Genomic DNA, 25,641 nt, shown 5'->3' with positions numbered 1-25,641 from the left:
AAAAACAAACATTGCACATGTGAGATACATTGCATACAAAATGGGACAATTATTTTCTATATAATACAGTAGTCTATAGTAATAGCAGTAATACTCAAAGTTATAGAAATAGGCTTCAAACTACCATCCTGCAATGGACAGGGTACCAAAAAAAAGTAAAGGGGACAGTAAGGGCAGGGGGAGAAGGACAGATCTAACAGAGGCAGCTACGCAGCTGTCTGCTGAAATATACAAACTGGGGGGAGCTAGGCAGTCAAGAAGTTAGGCAAATACGATGCATGGCTATTGGCTTCCTTACTTATTATAGGATTCTGTGTCCCCAAGTTTAATTTGTGATGTGTATGGACAATGCATAAGCGCATTATCAAATAAGTCAGTCTTTACGAAGTTAAAAAAAAATTAGCAACCCCAAACAAACACTCAGGAAACAAACAATACGTGAGAACAGTTCGCTTTGTAGGTGGGGATCACAGTAGAAATCAAAATTAACTTTACTGGACAGCGCGTCACATAAGCTGTATGCTTGTCAGCATTATTTATTCCCAATTCTATAAAAACTGCATTTTTAATTCACTCAAAAAAGGCCTGGAAAGACAGTTTGGAAGGTACATAAAAAGCAGTATTTTCCAAACACAAAGAAGAGCAAAATGGAAAGGACCCCACAATTTCATCATGAATTAGAAAGCTGACTGGCAACTGAAGAGTTCACTACACTGCTGAAAAAACACTCGTCTTTCCCTCAATAGTCTTCAAAGGAGGAAGGAAGCCAGAAGTAAAAGTATTTCCATGGAAAGAAAAACATTCAATAGTAGAGCTACATGCCTCAATCTGTAAATTCAGTATTTGCAAATTTAATAAAAATAACAATTTCTCCTCTATTACTACACACCATAATATTAAACCTTTCATTAGTAAAGACACTTCAGAGAAAAAAACAAATAAAAAAACAACCTCTCAGATATCATCATACAGAACAACATTCATGCTTGTTTTTCTGATTGTTCCCTGCTATCTGGGCAATTAAAATAAATATAAATATATATATATATATATATCCCCAAAACAGGAGCACACAGATTGAACACTCTGAAAGTTACTTTAAACAATGTTGTCACCTAGACTGGCATGATACACACTTTTATACTTCAGAAGACAAAGCAGAAATTAAGCTTCGTTACAGAAGCAACATCCCAACTTCACTGTTTTTAATACACCACCAAAGGGAGGGGGAAACCCCCCATGCAGAAATGAGGGCAACTGCCTAAAAGCACTACTACTGAGGTTTCATTGGAAGCAGCACATCCAGTGCACAGTGCCTGGAGAAAGCACACAGTGACGTCCAAAAAACTACCTGAAGAACTACAAATTTTGTATCTGTCTGCCCTCGGTTTTGCAACTCCGCAGGTAGATTGCACTCTAACTAACCTTGTTAAAAAGTCTTCTTTTTGTGTCTTATAGGTATCTCCGATGCACACGTAGATCCACTGAGGAATAGTAGTCTTGTTTCCCCGCAGAGGACTAGTAGTCAGTCCAATAATCTTATCTTCTGTCCTATGTAGATATGGTAGATCTTAATAGCCCTATGGATGTGCAGTGTGCAGGGTTTTGTTTTGTCTTTTGTTTCTTGAATTTGGTCAGGAAGGATTATTTTGTTTAAGGTTAAAAAAACTACTATTAACCTGTGGTATGAAAGATGAAACTCTTCCAGCACCTTCAATAATAAAATAGTGTTACCATAGCAAACCTCCAGTTTGCCAAGCAGAACTGATCAAGTGTATCCAACAGCCCAATCACCTAAACTTTCAAATCCTGGAGCAACTGTTAAGTTCCTTCACTTCATTTTCAATCCTTCAGATTTCTTTCTTTAAAAGCACATACACTTAGTTTGCTGTGGATACTATGCATATATTACCTTAGCTGTGATCTATTAGGTAAAATCATGTATTTACTTTGCTTCCTAATTCAACATATGCACATTTTTCTGTTCGAGCTCATGTGGGAAACTGAAATATTCTTTAAGAATTCTTACCAAGATAATGTGAATGGTTTTACTACTCAGAGAATGTAAAGTCAGTTTGTTAAACATAATATCCTGTATTACCAACAGTTTGAGTGTTTTGACATTATTTGCTGAGGTTTAATGACTAACATGAAAACACAATCACAAATTCAATTATTTTTATATAAGTTTGTGAATCCAGAAGGTAAAGGGCCAAGTAAAAGTGGTCTGGTGGCAAGTTAACCCTTCATAAGATGAAGGTACTTGCAAAGCAGATTTTCTTTTTCTCCACTTATTTATTCCACCTATGCTGAGGTTAGTTTACATCAACAGTAGTTACATTAATGCTCAACTTGTCTTTCTGATTGTCAGTTTCCTCTCCTTTAGCAAATGTCTCCCTGTTCCTGAAACCCAAGTCAGAAATTGTGTCTCCATTTTTACATACACTGTCTTCTTATAGCCTTGAAAGGTCATAGCATTCCACAGTATTTTAGTAAACAAGAAGCCAGGACTTCTGAATTTTCGAAGTATGGCACTGATTTACTGTGTAACAGTGGGCAAGTCTTGGGTAACTTGCTTTTATTTTTTCCCCTTTAAGTCATGTTTTCATGTTTATAAAGCAGTTTGAGATTTCAAGATGAAAGGCACTACCACATGCATTAAGTCAGGCCTTTGCTGCTGCTTACTTCTGTAATTGCAGATCAATGGTATATATAAAGACAATTAAATTCTGAAGCCAATATTCCCAATGGAGCAGTAAACGTAGTTAAGACTACTAGAGTAGCCAGCCTCATGCTTCAGATATATGAACCCCTAAAGCCAACTGCTGAATTAACTGCCTACAAAGCCACATGGCAAATGTGAGGATGTAATGGTGTTTACAATTTCATCATACAAATTCAGTATTTAACACACAAGCGTTGATCGCTTTCCCTGCCTTTCTTTCTCCCTCTCACTGGAGGGAGGGACACAAACTTCTTCAGCATTACGGTCCTGCTCTACGGCCTATTCATATTTCTATAAATGTTATAGTTTAAAAAAAAAAAAAAAAGAAGTTATTGATTTTCTCAGGTGGAAATTTCATCACAGCTCAAGCATCACCCCACTGTTCTCATATCTGGAGGAAGAAGGTAGCAAGCAACAAATAAAACGGCCAGCAAGGAAATTGGTCAAGTTTAAACGAAAAATACTGATATGCTGAAGAAGGTTCACTAACTCCTCTATTTATGGAAAGATTCAGGAGAGAACTGCAAAGCCATAAATGCAATAAACAGACCAAATTTGAATAAATACGTATAGTTATTTATATGGACAGATACACATAAAGTACTGAAGAGGACATTCTTGACCAAGTACCAGAAGTCTGTTCATAAAATAGGCAAAAAAAGGCACAGCATCAGGTAGGAAGAAAGTAACAAATGGACAGATACAGGCTACGATTCTGTGTTTGAATTTAAACACTACACATCAGTTCCACTGCCAGCAAGCAGGCAGCAAAAAACACTTGCCAATAAAGGGCAAAGCAAAATCAGAGATGAATCAATACTAAAGATGTACTGTGATATAAATCAGAAAAATTAAAATGGTCCAAGAGAATCAGGCAACAAAAACACACGAAGCATCACCTACATTTCAGGAATTAATCTGCTGAAAAAAAAAAACAACATGGAAAAAGGTACAGCAAACAGGCCTATGCAATCAAGAAACATGCACATAGCACCTTTCATCCCAGAGAACCTCAAAAGTACCTTAGAAACATAACAGAATTGTTACATCCATTATTGACAGTCAGCTCTGATGATGAAGTGGGGTGGCTGTTTCGGAGTGGACATTAGTCAGTACCCCAGCAAAGCCTGTAGTTTAAGCCAGAAGTTAGTACTATATTCCTCCTGAACTTTCCAAAGACTTTTGAAGTAGGAATTTAGCAATGACAATGAATTAACGTTTTTTTTCACCAAATGCAAATCTCTCGTGTTTTCTCTGCAGCTCTTTTAAATGCTACTTAAAGGTACAGCTTCAGAATATCAGCCTTTGATGAAGCAGTGAGTCACTATCAATGCTGTCGTACATGTATGTACTGCCATAAAGCATTCTGAGCACTAGCAGTACAGCATTCCTTTGAGACTCACCTGAATACTGACAAGGCAAATCTCACTTCATTGAGGGAAAAAAAGGGGGGGAGGGAGGCAGGGGCAAGCAGGAGGGAGGAAAGGAGAAGACTGGCAGGGAGAGAGCACGGAATTGTAATTTAGAGCATCAGAGAAATTCTGCAAAGATTTATCTTGGACTGCAGTCATAGATTGGAAAAAAAAAAAAAGAACTAGAAGCATAGTTAAGCAAGAAAAGTAAAGGAACATGACAGTGTATAGAAGTAATAGATGCTACAGGTAGAAACACAACTACAGATCTCTCACAAAACACATACCAGTAAAGGATAATTACAGAAATACCTGTTAACAATAAGAATTCCCACTCATAAAAAAACTGATTACAGTGCAAATATTTTTCTAAATGTAAACAGGTCAGCAGGTCTTAAAATACATCACAATCCTCACACACTTAATTTGCAGACAAAAGTAGTACGCTGTAAGCTTTTAGAAACTACTTAACAGATGAGAGGAGGACACCAGGGTGTATGTACACACGCATGTGCATTAACAATGACTGGAAAGAATAAAATGCTTCGAATGGGTTAACAGCAACATATACAGCTTATAAAACCAATTCCAATTTGATGCTAAGAAGAACTTTCAGTCCCTGACAGAAAGACAACAAGCTTTTGAGACTTTAGGAAAATATTGTTTACAGAACTTAATATTAATTTGGTCTTCACACAAACATACCTTTTTCTTTTGACTTCCTGTCTTGTTCTCTCTCTCTGCTTTTGCTTCTGTGCTTGTAAGATTTCCGATCACGGCTTTTTGACCGTCTCCTGTCCCTGCTGCGAGACCTATGTTTCCTTTCTGATCTATCATGGCTTCTGCTTCTTCTTCGGTCACGACTCCTTAACATTTAGAAAAAATTTGTAAAATACAAATGTCAGCGGGTACTCAGAATACACAAACTGCTCTTGGTTTACACTTACAATGCATTGATTATTCACAAAAAACAGGTATTTAAAACAAGGCTTAGCATACTGTATACAAATATTTCTCAGTAAGTAAGACCTGGCTTCACATTGCCTTCTTCATCTCAAACATCCAACCACAAAAATCTTAAGAACATCCACCACTATAAATTAAAATCCAAGGAAAATTAAGAGGGTATAGAGGGGTCACGGAGAAAAGGAAATCAAAACCAAACTAGACCCTGTCCTCTGGAAATATCAGCATACTCAAAGCTCCTTCATTCACCACAACGGTGTTATCTACTTCCAAAAACAGACGGAAGACAATAAATATGCATCCAAACCTGTTTATCCCTAGAACCAGTAAAGCATGTCTACAAATTAGATAAGAACAGTGAAGCTAATGAATCAGTGATGTGACCCAGGCTGACAGATAAGGTCCTCACAAGATTTTAACATCTGGAAAAGTTATGTGAAAATATTTTGTTCCCATACCTGCTCCGCCTTCTTTCTCTGCTTCTTGATCTTTTGTGGTCTCGTGAACGGCTGCACCTTCTGTCAGATGTTCTGCTTGAATGTCTACTCCGGGAACGACTCCTTTTACGCCTCTCTCTGTCACGGGCCCTCTCTTTTTCTTTTTCTTCCTCTTCACGTCGCCTCTTCCTTTCCCTCTCTTCTCTTTCCCGTTCCCTCTCTTTCTCTCTCTCTTCTCTTTCTTGTTTCTCTTTCTTTAGCCTGTCATCACGGTCAGGTTCTTCTGTTCTTTTTCGTAACTTTTCCTTAAAGAAAAGTTCATGGGAAGAAATTAAGATTATTCAAGGTAAGTCATTCAATATGACTTAGTTCAAACAATCTCAAGATGCAGAAGTTTAAGCTTTTAAAATATTTTAATTCTGTCCAAAGGACTGTCTACACAGAAGCACTTTTGAAAATCACTGAAACTTGCCTCCTTTCTCATGGAGAACACTTTTTTTTTTTTTTTTTTGCTTGTCATTAGTACAGGAACACAGGCCTTACAGATGTTAACAAAGGCCACATCAAACTCCTGAGTTTACCTCTTTACTTACATACAGTATAATCACGTAAAATGAAGACTATCAGTGCAAACACAATGCTAAATGTGCAGAGCAGGATTCCATTTCATTTTTATATACTATCTTTGGAGTATTTCAAACACTTGAGGAAGTCCAGTGGCCGGCCTTCTCTTTACCATAGGAATCCTCTGAGCAATTTTTATGCTCAGTAACTTAAGACATGCTTACTTTTAGGTCTTCAACAGTAGCTTTTATTTTGGCATAACCCATGTGCTGCTTTCCCATCAAGTGGTCATCTACCCTGGACTGTGCATCTCCTACAATTAAGAAGGCTCCACAAACTTCACAAACTTCCATCTGCTTCTCTTGGGCGGCAAAGCTCTCAATTGTCTGCAAAAGAACATATTAGATGAAAAAAAAAGAAACATTATTTTTTTTGGACACACGATAGCGAAGATCTTTACAACTTTACTCTTATTGTTGAATAGCACTAATACTTTAATGCTTTTTAATACTTTACTAATATTGTTGAATAATTTTCACTAGTGAAAACTGAAATTCCTCACTGCATACTTTGTATTTCGAGCATCGTACCTGCTAGGACGAACAGTGCAAGAACAGGCTACAAATGCCCATTCCACGTGAGCCAGAAAGAAAGAGTCAACTAGAAGACAGCTGAAACAAACCTTATCCCTCACTGCAAAGGATTAGTTATCTGCAGCTTCCTAGCAATCTCAGGATTAAGGAAAATAAAACTCAGTCTTCTCTTATAGAGTTATTTCTAACACCAACTGATGAGCTTGAGTTGTGATCACCAGCTCAATGTCCAGGCGGCGACCAGTGGCAAGGGATATCTCTCAAGGGTCTGTATGGAGGCTGGCACTATTTTACTATTTTAACGTCTTTCTGGTGACACAGACAGTGGGCTTAAGTGTACCCTCAGCAGATTTGTGGATGACACCGAAGCTGGGTGAGCAAATAGCTGGGCGGTGTTTGGATGTCTGACAACTTAAAACAACACGAGGCTACACTACAAAATTTAACTAAGATCTGAACTAGTGTAAGCTGAACGCACACCTCTAGAATTGCTGTTTAAGTACTTTCATAATTTATGCGCATGAAAACCACTCTCAAGACAGCACACTGAATCAGCACACATAAGCATCAAGTTACCGCCTAATGCTGCCCATAACTTTCACACTTTCAGCACAAAGACATCGTTATTAGGGATCAAATGTTGCACCAAATTTTCAAATACAACTGACAGAACTACGAACATGTTACTTACTGAAGTTGTAGACCTCAGCAATTCCCTTTCTTCTTTTAGCTGTTCAACAAGTTTCATCATTCCTTGTGCCTCTTCCACCTTCCCTTCTGAACCTAGTTCTTCAATCTGAAGGACAATAAAAAAACTGATTATTAAGCAAGTAATGAAAGCAAGAGATCTGTTATAGGGTATAAAACTCACCTGTTGTAGTAGTACATCAATTTTGTCAGTTAACACCTGAATCTTCTCTTCATTTTTACCAGTAGGTCCTGCTGCCTGCGGAGCAGTACAAGTGTGTCATTCATTTATATATATTTAAGTTTAAAGAAAAAGACAGCAATTTGTATGTTTCAAAGGTATTTTCTCATATTCCAGACACGTCAGGAATAACTTTCTCCTGCGTCTTCTCCCATGAAGACCAATAATTATCTACTCTAACATATGAAACACCTCTCAACACAGAACTTGCTTCACTCAGCAAGAGTAAACTATTCAAGCTAATTCCTCCAAACAAAATTCCATCCTTGAACATAACATTTGAGGCCAAGGTAAAGAGAATGTGAAGGTGTTACCTAGAGGAAAAATTATTTGCCTCAATGATTCTTCCAGACTCACCCCAGAAGACTGCTGATTCTGTGACAGCGCCAAACGAGCATGACCTCTTCTAATCCTGCGTTCTACTTCTGCAAGTAAGCTTTGTAAATAGCGCAAAAAGTCTCTTTCATAGCCCACTTTCATAAAACGAGAGCTCTTCTCGTACCTGGTGAAATGTTTTTAAAATGAAAGGTCACATCACTTCATAGTACACAAAAAACAAGCGACACATTGCACTGTTTTAAATTGTTGCTGGAGGTAACTGAATATTATATGTTTAAATAAATGTTTGTGTAGATGAATAAGCAATTAGTTTCTCATGGTTAGCTTGCTATTACAAATTTCAAACATACTAGGAATGCTATTTGCATTAGCATATTGATCAGCATACTTACTGTTTACGCAGATTTTCATCATGAATCTTTTCACAAGGACCTAAAAAGACCACACAAAAAGTTTAAGCTTGCATTCCTGACTGCCAAATTCTCACATCATTGGCATTTGTTTGCGCACCTAGACAGAACAGATCTTTTAACTGTTCCCAGGGATTTTATATCTGCATTTCTGCTTCTTTTGCTTGGAGTTTCAAAGAAAGAATGCCAATATGTCATAGTAATTAGAAAAACAAAGGAAATTCTGAATGACTTGTAAAATTGTAATATAAAACAGAATTTCCAGATCTTTCTTTGTCAGTAAAACTACACACAAAAATATTTTGAGGCCTTTAAAAACGGAAAACTTACATATTAAAGATAATCTCATCAAGCACTTTCTTAAACTCCAAACATTAATTATCTATTTTTATTATAAAGAACGAAGTATTTATCTTCAGAGTAAAATTAAGAGGTATGTATCCTGTGATCATGAAGGGTAGCCATGCTGAAATTCTCCCACCCTCCTCAGTCTATCAAATTCTTCAGTGGACTTGGAATTTATCACTAAAAAAAGAAGCAAGTTTTTCCTAGTGGCATTCTCTAAACTACATGCTGTTCACATACCATAGCTTGAAAGCTACACATAACTTAGAGAAGGCCTTAAGCAGTAATTATTACAGTACAATTCTCTCAAATTAATAAGCTCAAAAACATAGAGTGACATTAAAATAAGTTAAAACACTACCCAGGTAGCATAAACAAATTAGGAGACAACATGTTAGGAGAAGAAAACTACTCCACACCCAATAATTTAGCTTACGCCATTAAAAATATATTTTTCCCCACTTAGAAGAAGGATTTGGAAAAAATATTAATCTTAATATATTGTGTCACTGGCAATCCTTAAAAAGGCTATTTCCAAAGTGTTTTGACAGAGCATTCACCAGTAAAAATATTTACACAGAGAAGGTCAATTGTAATTATACTTACATGAATAAAAATGACAAGACAGATACACTTACCTAAATCAGAACGGGTATTTGTGAATAATTCAGCTGGGCAAAAGCCACAAAGGTAGTATTTACAAACCTGAAAGAAGAGAAAAAAAAAAAAAAAAAAAAGCTTTTTTTTTTCTTCCCTCAGGAATTGACAATTTTTAGTGATCATTTCTGTTTTCTAAATTACAGTGTAAAAGGACCCTCTGTACCCTCTGCAAGACTTCCAAAAATTTTACCAGCATACACCCCCCTATCTTTGTGTTACTTGGCATCAGCAAGTGCTACAATGTGCGTCTTAATGACAAAACACCAAGAACTCCAACTCTCCCTTGACACAATGGTGTTACTTAATCACAGAATTTCTAGGTTGGAAGAGACCTCAAGATCATTGAGTCCAACCTCTGACCTAACGCTAGCAGTCCCCACTAAACCATATCCCTAAGCTCTACATCTAAACGTCTTTCGAAGACTTCCAGGGATGGAAACTTAATTTTAATTCTTAAAAACTTAATTTTTAAACTTTTAAATTTAAATTTTTAAAATTTTTAATTCTTAAAAACTTAATTTTACTTCTGAATAGTTAAGATAACAGGCATAACCTATTTGTAACTGCAAGGTAACCTGTTATTTTGAAAAGACTGAAGTATTAAAAAAAACTTGCTGTGCAATTCTTTAACTGTGAAAATGCCTGTCATGCAAGCAGGACAGCAAGTTGTCCTCTGCTCATCTGTAAGAACTTTGTATTCAGCCTCTATCCCTTCAACACTGCTGGCTAGGTAACTATGAGACACCAGCACTCAAAGCGAGAGGCACTGCCTCAGGGCTGGGGATTCTGGTGTCAGTTACGAGACCTAGGAACATACAAGGTAACTTCACGAACTATTCAAGAGCTTCCCTGCACTTCAATCTAATGCTTTTACATTAAGAACAACGTGCAAAGAATATATTGTGTACTTCTGAAGACACGCACAGAAGACGTTCATTATTTTTTTTATACAGATTTATACTCGTCCATGTACATCGGCTTAATTAGCAGAGTTGGTCAGATCTTGAAGTTCACACATCTCCTGTATCTTTATCCATTAGAAAAGCCAACTGGATTCAAATCAGGAATACTTTCACCCTTGAGGGTCACCAGAGATTGTGAACAATTATTTATTTAATAGACCCTTCCCCAGACTTGATCACCATTAATTTTTAATGAATTGCTGATCCAAAATTAGCCTGTAAATTCTTCTAACACCTCCTATACGTTACACCACTTCCTAATATTTGGCAAATCTAGTAATTGCTACTGGGTGTTACAGCCTAGCTCTAACACACTCATGCTGCGGACAAAGAGCAGCAGCATACTATTTCCTAAAAAGTATTTTGAAGCATCTGAACAAGTGGGTGTGAGTAGGGATCCAAGACCTACCCCACACAACCACCTCGCGTAGTGCCTGTGACACCAGTTGTTCAAATTACAGTGATTTATTTTTCCATGCTAACTGCCAGACTGCAAATCAGACTACGGAGGTTAAAATTGGACTGACTGCTTTGCAATTACACAGGAACACAACCAAGCTTTCTACAACAGCCCGTGGGCATAAAAAAAAAAAGGGAAAAAAAAAGTAATTTATTGCATAATTTAAATACTGCTCCTGTGATCCAGGTTAGGCCACTGTGGCACTAAATACAGCAGGCAGTAATAATTTTTATAACCACAACCCATGCTTTCACTGAAAATACTTAGAGATCTACGGAAAAAAAGCAACAGCGTTAACCAGCCAACCAGAAAACAACAAAAAAAGCTAATTCCCCAACAGTAAATAGTCTCAAGTCTAGATGGTTTAAAAAACAAAACAAAACAAAAAAAAACCACCTCTTTTACTCTCTGCAGTCAGGCCATGCAGATAACACTCCCTTTTTCTGAAGTTCACAAAGACAGAGCATCTGCAGAGAACTAAAGCAAGGGGGGGGGGGGGGGGGGGGGAAGCTACCCATATCTTTAGTGTAGAAGGAAAAAACGAAGCGTGTTTTTATCTTAAGCTTCCCCTCACTTTAAGATCAACACCACCGTCAGGATTTCAGAAGCAATGCCTTCACTCCAGAGTTGGTTCCAATCACTTGCATTTCAGTTAATTCCTCAACTAACCATGCTTCAGTGACTGCAGCTACACAGAAGAACAAAAACCCCTGCCCAGCACAACCAAATCAGTAAAGTAGCTCTGTTACTACTACGTTACTAGCTTAAATGTCAGAAGCAGTCAGGCTTTAACTCATATCCTCCGAGACAGCAAGCTGTATCAGCTTGAAGTTCCGCTTTGCTCTGGAGCTTTTCATTGATGAATCCTCAGGAAAGGAGCAACACCCAGGCTACGTGTGCAAGCAGCAACAGACTGACCAGTAATTAAGCTTATGCTAGTATCTTATCCAATACACACCATGGTCTCAAGGGGGAAAGATTTTGTCACTTAATTGTGCCTCATGTTTTTTCCAAGTTAAGAAAGCAAGCACCTCTCACCTGGGGTATGACCAGTTTTCCTCAACTAGCCACCTGTTTTCTAGGAACTTTTGCTCATCTCCCACTTTTAACAACAGAAGACAAAGATGGATTCGGCACACACAATTGTGTCTCTTCTTCTGAAACAGCTCCAATGGCATGGATGAATTTCTCAGAATAACTTGAAATTAGTATTTAGTAAAGCAGGACATCTCCCAGAAAACTTTGATTTTCAAAAGGACTATCTTCTTAAAAGCCATAATAGATATATGAAAATAAAAATGTTATTAAAACAATTCTCTCCTCCTTATTTTTTCTTACATCTGCATAATTTTATCCAGAATACCCACAGAGGACCCAAAGAGGACAAACCTAAGAGAACACGATACAGCTTCTTGACAAAAGAACAGTTTAAAAGAAATCAATTTAGACTTAGTCTGTTGAATTCAAACCCTGCTAAATATTTCACGTGAAATACAGTGAAAAAACATCTTACCAGAATTTCAACACAAAGAGGTAGGAAAATGTCTTACTTATACACACATATACATCTCACAGGGCTATAGTTTAGGTGGCTGTTTCTGTGATGTCACTGTGGCATTTCTACAAAGCAGCACCATAGCAAAACCAAAACAAAACAAAAGCACAGCAACTAAGGCTTTGTATATATTCCAACAACCACTAATTAAAGTTTAAGTATCTTCAGGTCATACAAAAGCTATATGGGGCATAAAAAAACAATACTTCCAAAGCATGAGTGGAAAATGAATTTGTCTGAGTAGTATGACTATACTTTGGGAATTAACTCTAATCCAAGTAAAACTGGTGACTGCAGATTTAAAGTGGCAGAGCCATTCTGAAAACAGCTTTGTAGCGGCTTTACTTCTCACCTGCTTTAAGTGCTGTCTGAAGAAACACTGAATTCCTGGGGAGAACCAAGAAAAAAAATAAATCACTGACTGTACAAACCTTTCAATATCAGTTGCACTGCCAATGCAAGATTGACTGGTCCAGAACAGAAGCATCTTGAAAAGCTGCATGAGTAAAGCTGAATGGGTCTCCCTACAACCAGGCATCACAGCAAACATGCAGGTGTAACACCAAAGGCCTACTGTTTGGAGACAAAATCTCAAGTAACAGTGCTCTCCAAAAAAATGGCAAAAAATTCAGCACCTGCTAAGGGTGGACTAAATTCAGCACTTCTTAAAAGCAGCTTATGCAGAGACTTACTCGCCCTTCTTTGCAGACATTCAGAATTACTGGCAGAGGCTTTGGCAGTAAGTCATAAGACCACCTAAGCTTGTTCTCTGAAACAATTTATAGCGAATAATTAAAAACAACCACACAAAAATCACAATTTTTTTTCTTCTCAGGAGGCCATGAGGAAAAAGAAATTGGACAATCTCACTTAAGCATCAAGCTGTTTCAAGAAACCAGACTGCAGATGAGCTCCTCTGTTAAAAGAAATAGCATTTCCTATTTCTAGGATCTCTTTCCCTTCCATTTCATTTTCTTGACCTCACAACCAAGTACAGGGTCAGTGAAAAGGCACTTCCCAAGAAAAACTGCTGGGATTAATCAGAGAATTTCCTAGGACACAAAAAGCACAACAATAACAGCCTGACCATATTCTGCTGGGAAAGAGTTATAGGAAGTCTTCATAGCTGCATGCTCAAAAACTCCGCAAACTGGTCTGGAACAGTTTTGAAACTAGCAACAAAAAGAGCAAAGGGAAAATTATTAGAGTCAGAAGCCTGACAAAACAAAACAAAAAATTTAAATGACCTTATGAAGCAGCACTTCTGGAAAAAGCCTCTTCTTACCAGCTGATGGTAGGAAGAAGTACCAAAAGCTGTAGTGACCACCACTAGAATACATAGCTTAAACTTGTGTCAGACACTGTATTAACTATTAAAGAAAATCACTGAAAAGTTGCAGTAATTTTCTGCTAGCTCTGGATGCTATGGTACCTAGTGAAGTCCTTGACATTCTCTCCTCAGAGACAGCCTGCAGAGAAATACTGGTATCAGAGTGGTTTGGGCTGTGTCTGCCACAGTTTTCTCCCTCCCTCGCACCTATTTCATTATGTTCTTCAATTGGTTTTGCTTTGATGGAAAAACATTAATTGAGAGAATCCTGCAGCTATCTTAAAACTTTATCATCCAGGGTTAGCTTCACTTTATGTTACATCTGCCTTGACAGGCTGGAGATAGCTACCAGCCAGCTGCACTTTACAGCTGGTCTGAAGTAGTCAATCACAAACAGGAATAGAAAGGGCCAAGAAACGGCTGAAGAAGCACAGAGCCATTAAAGGGCTGAACCAGAGGTGATATGCTTCAAATGGCATTACTCATCCGTAGCTTATCAGACTGCTGCACTTAGCACTACTCAGAAGTCATATGGAAATATATTCCGTATTTGCATAAACAGGACAACAGGTGATGAGCATGGCTACTTAGCCATGCAGATAATGAACTTTTTTCCCAAAAATTATTCTGATGACTCTGCTATCAAGAAGCTGGACTGAGCAGAATGTTGTCAGCACTTTGTTGCAGCAGGATTAGCCGTGGCTCCTGTCTCAAAGTCCTCAGATGTCATACATGTATTTCAGTAACACACTGGAATGAAAATGGACACTTGGAACTCTCCACTTCATCACAAATTTACTAATCCTTAAAATCCCTTGGAGATGGGAAAGTAGCATTCAGTTCGAATTGTGAAAGCTGGCATCAAAACCAGATAGCTCATCAAGCGCTGTGACCAATTCAAAGCTTTCCCCCAGACAAAAACTACCGACAGCTCTACACCATTAACACTTCTACACTAACATGCTCCTGTTCTACAAGAGTAGAATTGTAGTAAACAATTCTACAAGCGCATTCCTTTAGGCACACAAGACCTAGTAAAAAGGCAGAGAATAATATCCAGGTTGTAACCTACACAACAAAAAAGAGAAAATTGCTTCATGTAGACGAGTTCTTTGAACCCTTACAGTTCTCAAGCACCACAGGTTTTGTAAGCAATGCTCCCCCACCCAGAACAGCTAAGTCCTTCCCCCAAACTGGCTCTTAAAGATAACCTTCCCAATAACAATATTCTACCCAAACAAGTACAAATTAAGTCAAGTTCCAAAAAAGAAAATCAAAAGAAAGAGGAGTAAGTTCTGAGCTTCTAACTAGATGCAAACCAATTTAGGTCTTCCGGCATTAAAAAAAAGTATGTAATAGATTGTAAACAATTGACACCACTAAATCATATTTTAAATATAGAATCTGTATCTTGAAAAACTGTATGCCTATCACAGATAATTGCTCAGTCATTCGTCTGTAACTGCTCTCCATCTCTCCCTACTTTCTAAAATGCTGTATTTACCTTGAAGAAACCATCACAATCTCAAAACAATCCATGAAACGCAGGTAGCCAACGCTTGCCGTCCTTGAGCTGTGAACAGCCTCAGAACTCTCACACCATCACTCATCGACTTGTCTTGCATAGGTGGCACAATAAACTAGAATGCTTGAATCAGTGCAGTTTTTTAGTTACTGTTCCAGAAATACAACTTGTCACGGATACGACAGTTAGCAGAAAGATTAGAACATATGCTACTAATAATTTCCTGCTACACACAAAACAGGAAGCCTTTATGCTAGATCTAGAACTGATCATCCAAAAAGACTCTGGAATACTGAAATATACAGCACCTGGGATGGCAATGTCTTAAGATTAAAGACTTTAGTCACGTAGAAGTTATAAAAACAAGAATTTAAAGGCTTTTCAATATATGATAAACACATTTCATTAATACTGCAAATAAATGCTCAGCTATCACACTCTGCTTTCATAACTTCCTAACAACCTATTCCTATCTTGTATTACATTGCATCTTCTGCAGTTTTGTTGTTTTGTTTTTTTATCTGCCCATCCGTAAGTTACAGATGATAAACAGGGATGAGCTTGTTTTTGATAACGTTCCACATCTAAAAATTGATGATATGTGACAAAAATCTTAAATTTTGGTATGAGAGCACAACATGCTTACAATGAAAAGGCCCCATGTTGACAGATACGTCATTTTACCAGAGGGGACACTAACATGCATTTAACCTGAAAAATAAAACAGCAGTCAAGCAGATGAGTGGATGTTACTATTTGAACCTTATTTGCAATTGCTGAACGTGTCAGCATTCCTAATTTAATTGTTATGGGATGCAAAGAGTTAAAAGTTGAAACACATCTTTATGTTTTAATAGCAGTAAATTTCTGCTACAAATCCATCAATTGACTGTAGCTATCTATTAACACATTCCTCCTTTCAGAGAGGTTGTGTTTAATAATGGTCCTATAAATCTCATAAATAGAATCAGGAGTGGCACAAATGTAACAGCAGCTCCTGCAAGGCTGAAGCTTAACCCTCGGCCTGTAAAGTTGCTGCTGGCCTCGGAGAGAGCACAGCTCTCCACTTTCTAAATTGTCCAAGGGGGACTTGGAAGAATAGACAAGGCCCTGTCTCTAAAAATAAACAATAAAGAAATTAAAAACACCTTAAAGATAGATCCCGATAGTTATAGCAAATATCTTCAGCCTAACATAGTTAAAAAAATCCCTTTTTAAAGATAGAAGTCATCTTAACCAGATTCCGGCTCAAGCCATTTACTTCCTATTTGCAGGGCTGAACAATCCCTATTTGAGTTCAGAATCAAAAGAAAGTATTTAACTGAACACCCAACTGAATAATGATCTTTGGTTAAAAAGGTCTAGAAGGACATTAAGAAATTCAGACTCACAGTTTTCTTCTGACACTAACAACTTAACTACATAGCAGCATTTTTCAAGCAGGAATTATTAAAAAAAATGCTTGAATTTTCCAGTCTAGAGCAGGAAAGGCATCTGTCCTTATCTCATGCACTCAGAGAAACACGTGTTTCAGCCATCTCTAAAATAACACAAGTTTTGTTTGAAAACATAAAATTCCAACCCGTGGGATGCAGATGCAACATATAACAGCCAAAAGCAAGCATTTCTCCCTTCTGACACAATTTAAAAACATCCCAAGAAAATACTAAGGTGGGAGGAGCCCCAGGTAGTTCAACTGCACACTACTTGCAGCTTAAACTACAGCAATTCCTACCAACCATAACAAACAAGCTATCCTAATTGCGACGCTTTTTTTTTTTCAACATATACTGCAACACACAGCTACATCGTGAATGATGAAAAAAAAATATATATTGCAGCAGAGTTCTCATATCTCCCAAAGAAACAGCTAAGGAACTTTGTAATTACTGCTGATTTTTTTTAGAAGTCGGCTGCAGTACTATTAGGATGGATGTCAATAAAAATCGTCATTCACTAAAACTCAACTATGTCCCAGAAAAAAAAAAAAAAAAAGTCCCAAATAACACAAAAGAAGTCTTGTCTGAGCTGTTTATTGCAGAATACGAATGACATCACGATGTTAATGAAAAAAACACGTTAAGTAGTACTAAGTAATAACACTATTTAGCCTAGTCCCCATCTCCTTCCCCCCTTCTCGACACTGCACTATCCTGACTGACAAAGTACAAAAGGAATCAAGTTTTTGTTTGTTAAATGCTGCTTCAAAAGTCGTTCTTCGCTATCCTCCAGGCCGCTCAGTCAGGATGCCTGCACCCCAACCTGCGTGCTTCCTCCCCCAACACCACGTTCGGGGCGAGATCCAGCGACACTTATGCTTCAAACCCCTAACACCCGTCCCGCCTCCCTTTGTACGAGCCAGCAAGCTCCAAGGAAGTTTTGTTTCTGCCCCTACCAGCCTCATTTCAGCGCCCCCAAACACACCCCGCTCCCTCACACCCCCCCCAAACTTCCCCATCTCTCCACCCCGCGCCCAACACACCCTCTCTCCCCTCAGACTGAAACCCAAACACAAGGCCCCAACACCACCCCATTCCCTCAGCCTCCCTACGGCGGGACCTTCCTCCTCCTCATCCTCCTCCTCCTCACCTCAGGGCTCCCGGAGCTTCCCGCCCCGCGGCCGCCATGCAGGAGGGCCGCAGCCTCTGAGGGCCGCACCGAGGGCCCCGCAGCCCCTACCCCAGCCTTAGGAACCCCCCTATCGGCCTGCACACCCCAGCCCTGCCCCTCCGCTGTTGCCCCCGGGGGCGATGCGGGCCCAGGGCCTCGCTCCTCGCTCCCGGCCGGGCCCTGAGGGAGGGCGCGAGGGGAGGGGAGAGGCGGCCCCGCGGCACTCACGCTCTCGTGGTCCCACCGCACGTTGCTGCGCTTCTCATCCGGGGCCAGGTTTCTATCCCGGCCCATAAGCTCATCGAGGAGCTGGGCGGCCGATATCATCGCGTCGTCCGGGCCGAATCCTCGCCGCCAAACGCCGGCTCCGCGCCGCCTTCTCCTCCCCGAGCGCCCGCGCCGCCGCCGGAGTGACAGAGACAAAATGGCGGCGCGGCTTCTCGCCCTGCCCACAATGCCCCGCGCGCCTGCCAACCGCCTCTGCGGCCTGGCCTGCTGCGGGGCGCTGGTGGCGGCCTCGTGTGGGGCGGCCGCCGAGCTCCTCACCTAGCCCCTCAGCGGTTCCCGATTCCCGAGGTTTTCTCGGAAAAATGCTGTGGGGTCGCCCCGAGTGCTGCGGGGTGCGTGAGCGCCCGGGGGGCCCGCCGGCGAGGGGTGGCTGAGCGCTTCTCGCAGCTGGAAATGCTTCATGTGCCTCAGGGCACCTGAGGTGTTGGTTTTTCCAATAAATGTGCACAGTTCTTTCAAACTTGTCTTCGCGAGTCATGTTTTTTAATAAAATTTGCTATTTTTTTATTAGTCGTTTTGGGTTCCCTTTGCTTTGTCTGTATCACCCTGAAAGAAGGGGTTTATTCCATGCAGGACTTTGTTACTGCACAAATGGAACACTATTCTTTTGTTGTTGCAATAATGCTATAAGGTTACAAATTACTGATTTATATTTTACCACATTAACACTCCGTCAGTTTCAGTTTGTTTTGTTTTGTTTTCCTTCCCCGATGTGACTTTGTACATTATCATTACTGAATTTCACCTTTATAATTTTCAACTATTTCCCACTTCCTCAGAATCATTTTCATCATCCGAGCTGCATTAAATTATTATTATTTTTTTAATTAAATTGTATTTTCCAAAGACCTAGAAGGCTGTATTAGTGCTGACCCTGAAAGACCCCCAGGATTCATAGCAGCCTTGTTCAGAATCACTGGGGGCTTTCTGCAAACAAAGTTGCCTGCAGAGTTCCCTTTCCAAAATATGCCCATAAACCCCCCATTGCACAGCACCACAAGGCACTGCCAGGTTCTTCTAAACTTTGCAAATTTTTAATAAGATAATGTGAGAAAAATCTCAAATAATTTTCTTCAGACACGATCTTCTGTGAAGCTATTTTATTTGCAATTGCAATGGCGGGCATCCTGTCAATCAGGAGCACATTTTAGTAAACAAATCCTAACCTTTTATTCCCTATTACCCGATGCGTGATCACCTCCCCTGTTTCCTCATTGGCTAAGTACTACAGGTTCACAAGCTACTCAATGCTCCTTTATACCACATATGTATATTTTTTCTTTATTTTTTTCAACCCTTTAATTTCTCCTTTCTTATGTTTTGAGAACTTGTGATCTTTGTTCTACTGTTCTCACACTGCTCATCCTGTTTTTCTCAAGCTTCTATGTTATTTTGGAACAGTGAAGCCTTCTGCTGTCCACTTACCTACTTAGCATTTCTCCTTATTATGACTATACAACTACCTTGGAATACAGAAAATTAGTTCTCTACTGCAAAAACACAACTTTGTTTCTCACAATAACAACTTACTTCAACAGTTGGAAACACCTCACTAAATCAATGCAACACAACTGGTATGAATCCTATGTCTTAATATTCTCCAGCCTGGGCTTGTCGGACGGATGGGAGGTGGGTGTTTGCTTCAGAAAAAGGGAGCAGAATTGGGCTGTTTCTTTTGGGCTAGTTTCTTTTTATCACTCCAATTGCATTCAGACACCAAAGAGAGAGAGTAGCTACCAAATGGGGGTCCTCAGGATTCCTGCAGGTGTCCCCGCATGGAGAAGTGGCCAGGGTTCTGGCTAGATGCCTGCCTGGAGCCTGGAGTTATTGTTTTGACTCTTTAGAATCGTGATTTATTATTATATATATATTTTTAAATAGTTCTGCTGACTCCTGAAGCTTGCCTTAGGACAAATCAAGAGCAATCAGAAATGGCTTTTCAAAACGAATACTGTAAACAACAGGTAACCTTTCACATTGATTTACAGGTAGACTTTAGGGATTAAAGGATTCTCACAGACAAAGCGAACTCCCTAGAAAAGGCCAACTTCACAATTTGGGAGCCCACAAGAGCAAAAAGGCCAAGAGTTGGCGGCCCAGCAGGCAGGGCTGCGAGTAGGAACTAAAGCTCCAGGCCGGGGTTGTCACAGAGAATAGCGTCCCCCAGCAGAGTTTGGGGAGCGGGGCGGCTCGGGGCGCCCTAAAGCCGGCCGGGGGGGGTCGACACCCCTCGCAGGGAGCCGGGGCCCGGCCGGGGGATGGCTCTCGGAGCTCGGGGGGGGCCGTAGCGGCCGTGGGGAAGCCGCCGAAGGGCCGGCCGCCATGGAGACGAAGGAGCTGCAGGAGCGGCTGCGGGAGGCGGCGGCGCTGGGGGACGCCGAGGAGGTGGGGAGGCTGCTGGGGCTCGGCGTGGACCCCAACTCCCAGAACGAAGTCAACGGCTGGTGAGGGGCGCGGGGGGCTGCGGGAACATCGCTGCTGCTCGGTGAGGGGCTGAGGGAAATGAAAATATCAGCCCCTCGCCGGGCGCTCCCCTGGGCGGGTGTTAGAAGAGAGGAAAGGGTCAGGGAGGTGTCGTTGTTAGACAAGTGTCAGTAAGGAGGCTGTGGGTGCTGCAAACCCCAGGTGGAAGCCAGCTGCTTTTCATGCCTTGGTGCCTCTTCAGGTCATTGTTCTCCAGTTTTTTTGGAGAATGTAAGGCAACAGAGCAAAGTAGCCATCAGAAAGTAAACTTCAGCTTGCCAGGGAGCGTTGCCTTATAACAAGGCTTGTTTTATTAACTTCTAAACCAGATTTGAAGATAACTTTCCATTTTACGTGGGAAGTTGCTGGCTGTTTCAGTGACACACAAACTCTTCAGCTGACAACCCTAAACCCGAGACTTTCCTGCAATGTCCTGTCCCAACGCTTGCAGGTTTGGGACTGCATCCCAGACCCTTTGGCATAGGAAACAGGATGTGCTCAGGCATTTGCAGAAGCTGTTTTCCTGAAGTTAATTCAGGCTGTAGTTTCCCTGATGCATTGTGATTGAACTTCTAATTAAAAAAAAAAAAAAAAAAAAAAAAAAAAAAAAGGATAAAATTAAGAAAGCAGCTGGAGTTTTACAGGCGAAAGCCTGACCAGTAACTTTGAGAAACGTGGGACACCGACAGCTTTCAAAGTGTGAGGATTAAAACTGGAGCTTGTAAAAATCAGTGATTCCTAAGACTTTGAATCCGCGTGGTGTGTAGGATAAGCAGCTGCTTGTGGTCAAAATTAGTTTGTATCTAAAACCGTCACGTAGCAAAGAAATCTGACATAAGTATTTTTAAAAATAACGATCTGGTCATTTTTAACTGTGACAACAAATGGAAGTTTGCTGTTATTGAAGCCTTCTTGTTGAATTTAAGTTTTCCCAGTGAGCCTCTCAGTATGCCTGATGCAAAGAAGGTGCTGAGGCTGAGGGTAGGTATTACTCCTCTGTGTGAGACCGTATGAAATGCTCAGGGTGGATTCCAACACGAGGCTAGGGTTGTTGAGGCTTACGGACCTTCCAAACAAACTACACATGCACATGTTGTACATGTGCAAGGTCCCACGCAAATCCTGGGGATTTAACATACAGAAACAGCTTATAATCCTCACTGGAGGGTCATCACGCGAGCAGTAAAAGCAAATATTGGCACATACTGTGCACTTTCTCCCACCACTTTGGTCCAAAGGAGTTTATGACTCAGCAGTGTGCCACTTCTGAATTTATGGAAACTATTCACACTTACGGAAATATTTGTGAGAGGTCCAGAAAGCACCACACAGCAAAACCACCCTAACCAGGTCTGAATTTCTTGAAGCTTGTCTCAGATGTTGTGGGAAGTTAGGAATACTTTCTGCTAACAAAATTATTTTATCCCATTTTAAAATGGTACTTTCTATCTGAAATGCACAGCCCAACCATGGAGATGGAGTGTAGGATTCTGTAATATTGTTAGCAGTGTCAGCTCTTTAAAAGAATTGGCAACACAGTTCCTAGAATCATCTGTGAAGAAAAAAATGTGTACACATATACTGACACTTATGACACTTCAATTAGACTTAATTCTACATAACAACACTTGCTGCAGTGACTAGTGCCATTACGTTTAATTCAAAGATACTTTCTGTCATCAAGGTGCATTAATTTTAGTAAGAAGAAATTGTAGAAATAAGCTTTTTGTTTTGGGTAAGTCAGGCTTAAATCAGAATACATAACAATGAACAGGGTTTTGCAAGTTATTTTGTCCTTTTGTGGTTTTGTCTAACTTGTACCCCTCCAATAGATCAGTCTTTATTTTCTCCCTTACATCCTTTTATACATGAAAACTTAAAAGAACAGAATTTTATATACCAAGTTCGATGTTATTGGTCAAGACGCGACTGCAGTATATTGACTGTGTTTCTTTCATGAAGAAGAAAAAAAAATATTTGAAATTGACTTTCAATTAAAAGTTTTTTCCATTATAAGTATGTCATTTAGTTCTGCTGTATTTTATTTGATTCTTCAAACAAACAAGCACCTTGGAGAATGGTTATGTTCGTTTTTTCTAGAAGAGTTTCCTTCAACTAGAGCTAGAACATTAAAAGGTAAAAACTAGAGAAAGGTAATACATGACTAGAACCTAAGATAAGGAAAAATGGTAAGACTGTACAGCAGGTTATATTATAACGTGTAAGTCTACGAAGTCTATAGTACTATTGCTAAGGATGTCTTGAACTTTAAAAATACTGCTGTGGTAACTTGGTATCACAAGCATTAGAGCAAAGGAAAACTACATCAGCAGGTGTCACTGCAGGCTCCAAAACCAGTGCGAATTTGCAAGGGGCATTGCTATTAAAACTGCTTTTATGTTAGACATGCATTAGATCTTGTTCTAATATGCAGCAAGAATGAGTGGAAATCATTCTGCTGTAATTTAGTATTTCAAACAGTGTTAACATCTTCCATGTGCAGGACTTGTTTGCACTGGGCATGCAAACGGAACCATGCTCCGGTGGTGGCTTACCTGCTGCACTCTGGTGCCGACAAGGAGATCCTCACCAAGAAAGGAGAAAGGCCGGTCCAATTAACGTCAAAGAGGGAAATTAGGAAGATGCTGGGAGGTAAATCTATTGCCTATGGGATACGTGCTCTTTAAAGATGATGGGAGGAGGCTGTGCAAAGCACTTATGTTCCAGTGTTATTTTGCATTGCCAAATATTGTGTTAAGTTTTCATAATAACTGTGGCTTGATCTCTAGGGTGTTTGCTTAGTGAGAAACCAAAGTTTAAGAAAGGATTACCAACAAATTCCATACCCAGCTAGCCAAGTCTTTTTCCTTTCATACTGAAAAACAGTAAAAACTATTTTTTTTGAAAAATGCCATGATTAAATCAGTCACAGATAGATGCAGATTCCAATTTTCAAAAGGAGAACAGGGGAAAATATCTCAAATTTGAATGAAACCCTTACAGCGTATGAGCAATAAGCAATTTTCCTGTTGTTCTATGGAGTTTAGACACTGTTCAATAAATTGAAAATTAGCAGCCTGAAGAAACAGCTCATTAAAGCATATTGCAAGAGCATTTTTGTTGGATTTTGTAACTGCTGGAGTGGAGTAGGCTTTGCTGCAAGAAGTGATAAGTAATTTGAAATATGGTTGATTAGCAACCTTTCTCTTCCACTTTGTATTCCTTTGTCTTTGTTTTCATTATTGTCTCCCAGCTGTTGAATTGCTAATGTTTCAGTTCTCCCAGGACTGCGTGTTCTTTTCCCTTTATCCCCTGCCTTAATATCAAACATTATATTACCCTTTGTTTTTCATTGCCTTATACATTATGAAGATGATAGCATTATACCACTAGAGACCATGTAACAATGTGCTGGCTACAGATTAAAAATAAATAAAGGTTTAAAAAAAGGCAGTATTTAGAAGGAAATAGCACCCCCAGAATTATTTGTATTGGATTCTTGGATAATGTTGTTTTGTTTGTTTTACAGTGGAAGATGATGAACTCCCAGAGCTAAAAAACGATTCAGAACTGCCAATCATCCCTAATTATCTGGCTAACCCACCTTTCCCTTACATTTATAATACCATGAGTAACAATATTCCAGATCCCTCTGTGAATGGGAGTATCTCGTGTGCAGAATTGCAAGATCCTGACTCTTCTCCCTTACCTGAGCCATGCACACAGGCATCAGTACAGCAGGAGAATGCTGCTCCTGAGGCAGCAGGCAGTAAGGGAGCTGCACCATCTTTGCCCGGAGGCTGCGCCGTACCACGATGCTCAAATCCTGCCGTGCAGAACGGCCCCGTTTACCAGACACCTGCATCTTGGAGCAGAAGTCCTCCTTCACCAGTTGGATCAAAACAGCCTGGACCTCAGCTAGGGAACGGCTCCTGCACGGGGCCTGTTCCAACGTTTCAGCCGGTTTTCTTCACAGGAGCTTTTCCACTTAATATGCAAGGTAACAGTAAAAGCCTTTCTTCTCACCTTTTTCTTAGAAATTTTCTCACCTCGGACAGTGAAAATGGACTAGTCAGCGTTACATGTACTCACAGTACTTCTAGAGGCTTTCAAGTTCTTGCGCATTAGGCATCCAGAAAACATTTGAAGGGAATTTAAGAGGCAGATATGTTGTTTTTGCTGGAACTGTTATTAAAATATTGATGAAAACATTTGCTGTTTGTCTCAAATGCTATGAAAGCCTACAGAAAGTAGGGTAATCTACCTCTCTAAATGACATACCCTTCAAATAAAGAATGCATGTAACCAGTCAGCTGGAGAGAATCTCGGCTGGCTCAATCTGCAGAAAGACCTGAGTATTGAGGTGATCTATCATTTCTGTGGGTAAATATTGCCTGCCCAAGCAGGGATATTGTCCAGTAGTTTGCTTTCTGGGGATTCTTGTATTATTACAAATGATTAAAAAAAAAAAAACCAAAAAAAAACCATGGCTAATAGAATGTAGAAATACTTAGTACATTTTTTTTTTCAATTCTTTTACACATCTGCCTATGAATGTACCTTTTTATTTTGAATAGAACTGGTGCTTAAAGTTAGAATACAAAATCCTAGTCTTAAAGAAAATGACTTCATTGAAATTGAACTGGACAGACAAGAACTGACCTATAAGGAACTGCTCCGAGTGAGTTGCCGTGAGCTGGGTGTTAACCCTGAACATGTACAGAAGATCAGAAAATTACCAAATACAATGCTAAGAAAGGTAAGAACTCTTAATTTTGAATGCAGTAACTTATAAAAAAAGATTTTTAGGTTACCATCAAAAGTAGTAGTTCATTTATCACCTGCATTATGCACTTGTTACAAAAAGTTGACTAGTTTGTAGCAATGCTCACTGTCTTAGAGACTAAAACACTGAAGAGGAGGAGTTAGGTGGTTAGTTGTGTCTGTTAGTGTGTGTTTCACCAATGACCCATGCACTCAAACAGCACTGTAGTGTTTTTATAGTGTTCTAGATTCCTTCAGACTTCCTAATGGTCTGGCCAAAGTTCCGTAACAGTCAACTGCAATGT

At 39.8% G+C, this 25,641-nt stretch overlaps 2 protein-coding genes across 14 annotated transcripts in view; one reads left to right on the top strand and one right to left on the bottom strand.

Annotated features, from left to right (window-relative positions):
• The window catches only part of LUC7L3 (LUC7 like 3 pre-mRNA splicing factor), a 20,442-nt gene extending 2,177 nt beyond the window's left edge, over positions 1–18,265 (bottom strand). For 6 of the 8 annotated variants that reach the window (XR_014318741.1, XM_082774862.1, XM_082774857.1 and 3 more), the window contains exons 1-9: positions 12,709–12,873; positions 9,358–9,424; positions 8,357–8,396; positions 7,983–8,127; positions 7,569–7,643; positions 7,389–7,493; positions 6,329–6,490; positions 5,562–5,845; positions 4,843–5,003 (exon numbers count right to left, since the gene is read on the bottom strand). Coding sequence is in view for 7 of the 8 variants with exons in the window: in XM_082774862.1 (XP_082630988.1) it covers positions 4,843–5,003; positions 5,562–5,845; positions 6,329–6,490; positions 7,389–7,493; positions 7,569–7,643; positions 7,983–8,127; positions 8,357–8,396; positions 9,358–9,424; positions 12,709–12,858 (1,189 nt within the window). In the remaining variant the exon portion in view is untranslated. Of the gene's footprint in view, positions 1–4,842; positions 5,004–5,561; positions 5,846–6,328; positions 6,491–7,388; positions 7,494–7,568; positions 7,644–7,982; positions 8,128–8,356; positions 8,397–9,357; positions 9,425–12,708; positions 12,874–18,049 lie in introns of those variants that run through there. The other 2 variants (XM_082774861.1, XM_082774863.1) reach the window with 2 other exon arrangements.
• The window catches only part of ANKRD40 (ankyrin repeat domain 40), a 45,864-nt gene that overhangs the window by 10,612 nt on the left and 9,611 nt on the right, over positions 1–25,641 (top strand). For 4 of the 6 annotated variants that reach the window (XM_082774877.1, XM_082774876.1, XM_082774875.1 and 1 more), the window contains exons 1-4: positions 20,306–20,553; positions 23,076–23,224; positions 24,102–24,572; positions 25,150–25,331. In XM_082774877.1, coding sequence (XP_082631003.1) covers positions 20,432–20,553; positions 23,076–23,224; positions 24,102–24,572; positions 25,150–25,331 — 924 coding nt within the window. In that variant the 5' untranslated portion in view covers positions 20,306–20,431. Of the gene's footprint in view, positions 1–7,742; positions 7,955–20,305; positions 20,554–23,075; positions 23,225–24,101; positions 24,573–25,149; positions 25,332–25,641 lie in introns of those variants that run through there. The other 2 variants (XM_082774879.1, XM_082774873.1) reach the window with 2 other exon arrangements.

This window comes from Aythya marila (genome assembly GCF_965140915.1).
Source record: "Aythya marila genome assembly, chromosome: 18".
Classification (NCBI taxonomy): Eukaryota; Metazoa; Chordata; class Aves; order Anseriformes; family Anatidae; genus Aythya; species Aythya marila.
The sequence above is the reverse complement of the archived record's forward strand: the minus strand, read 5'-3'. Positions and strand labels throughout refer to the sequence as shown.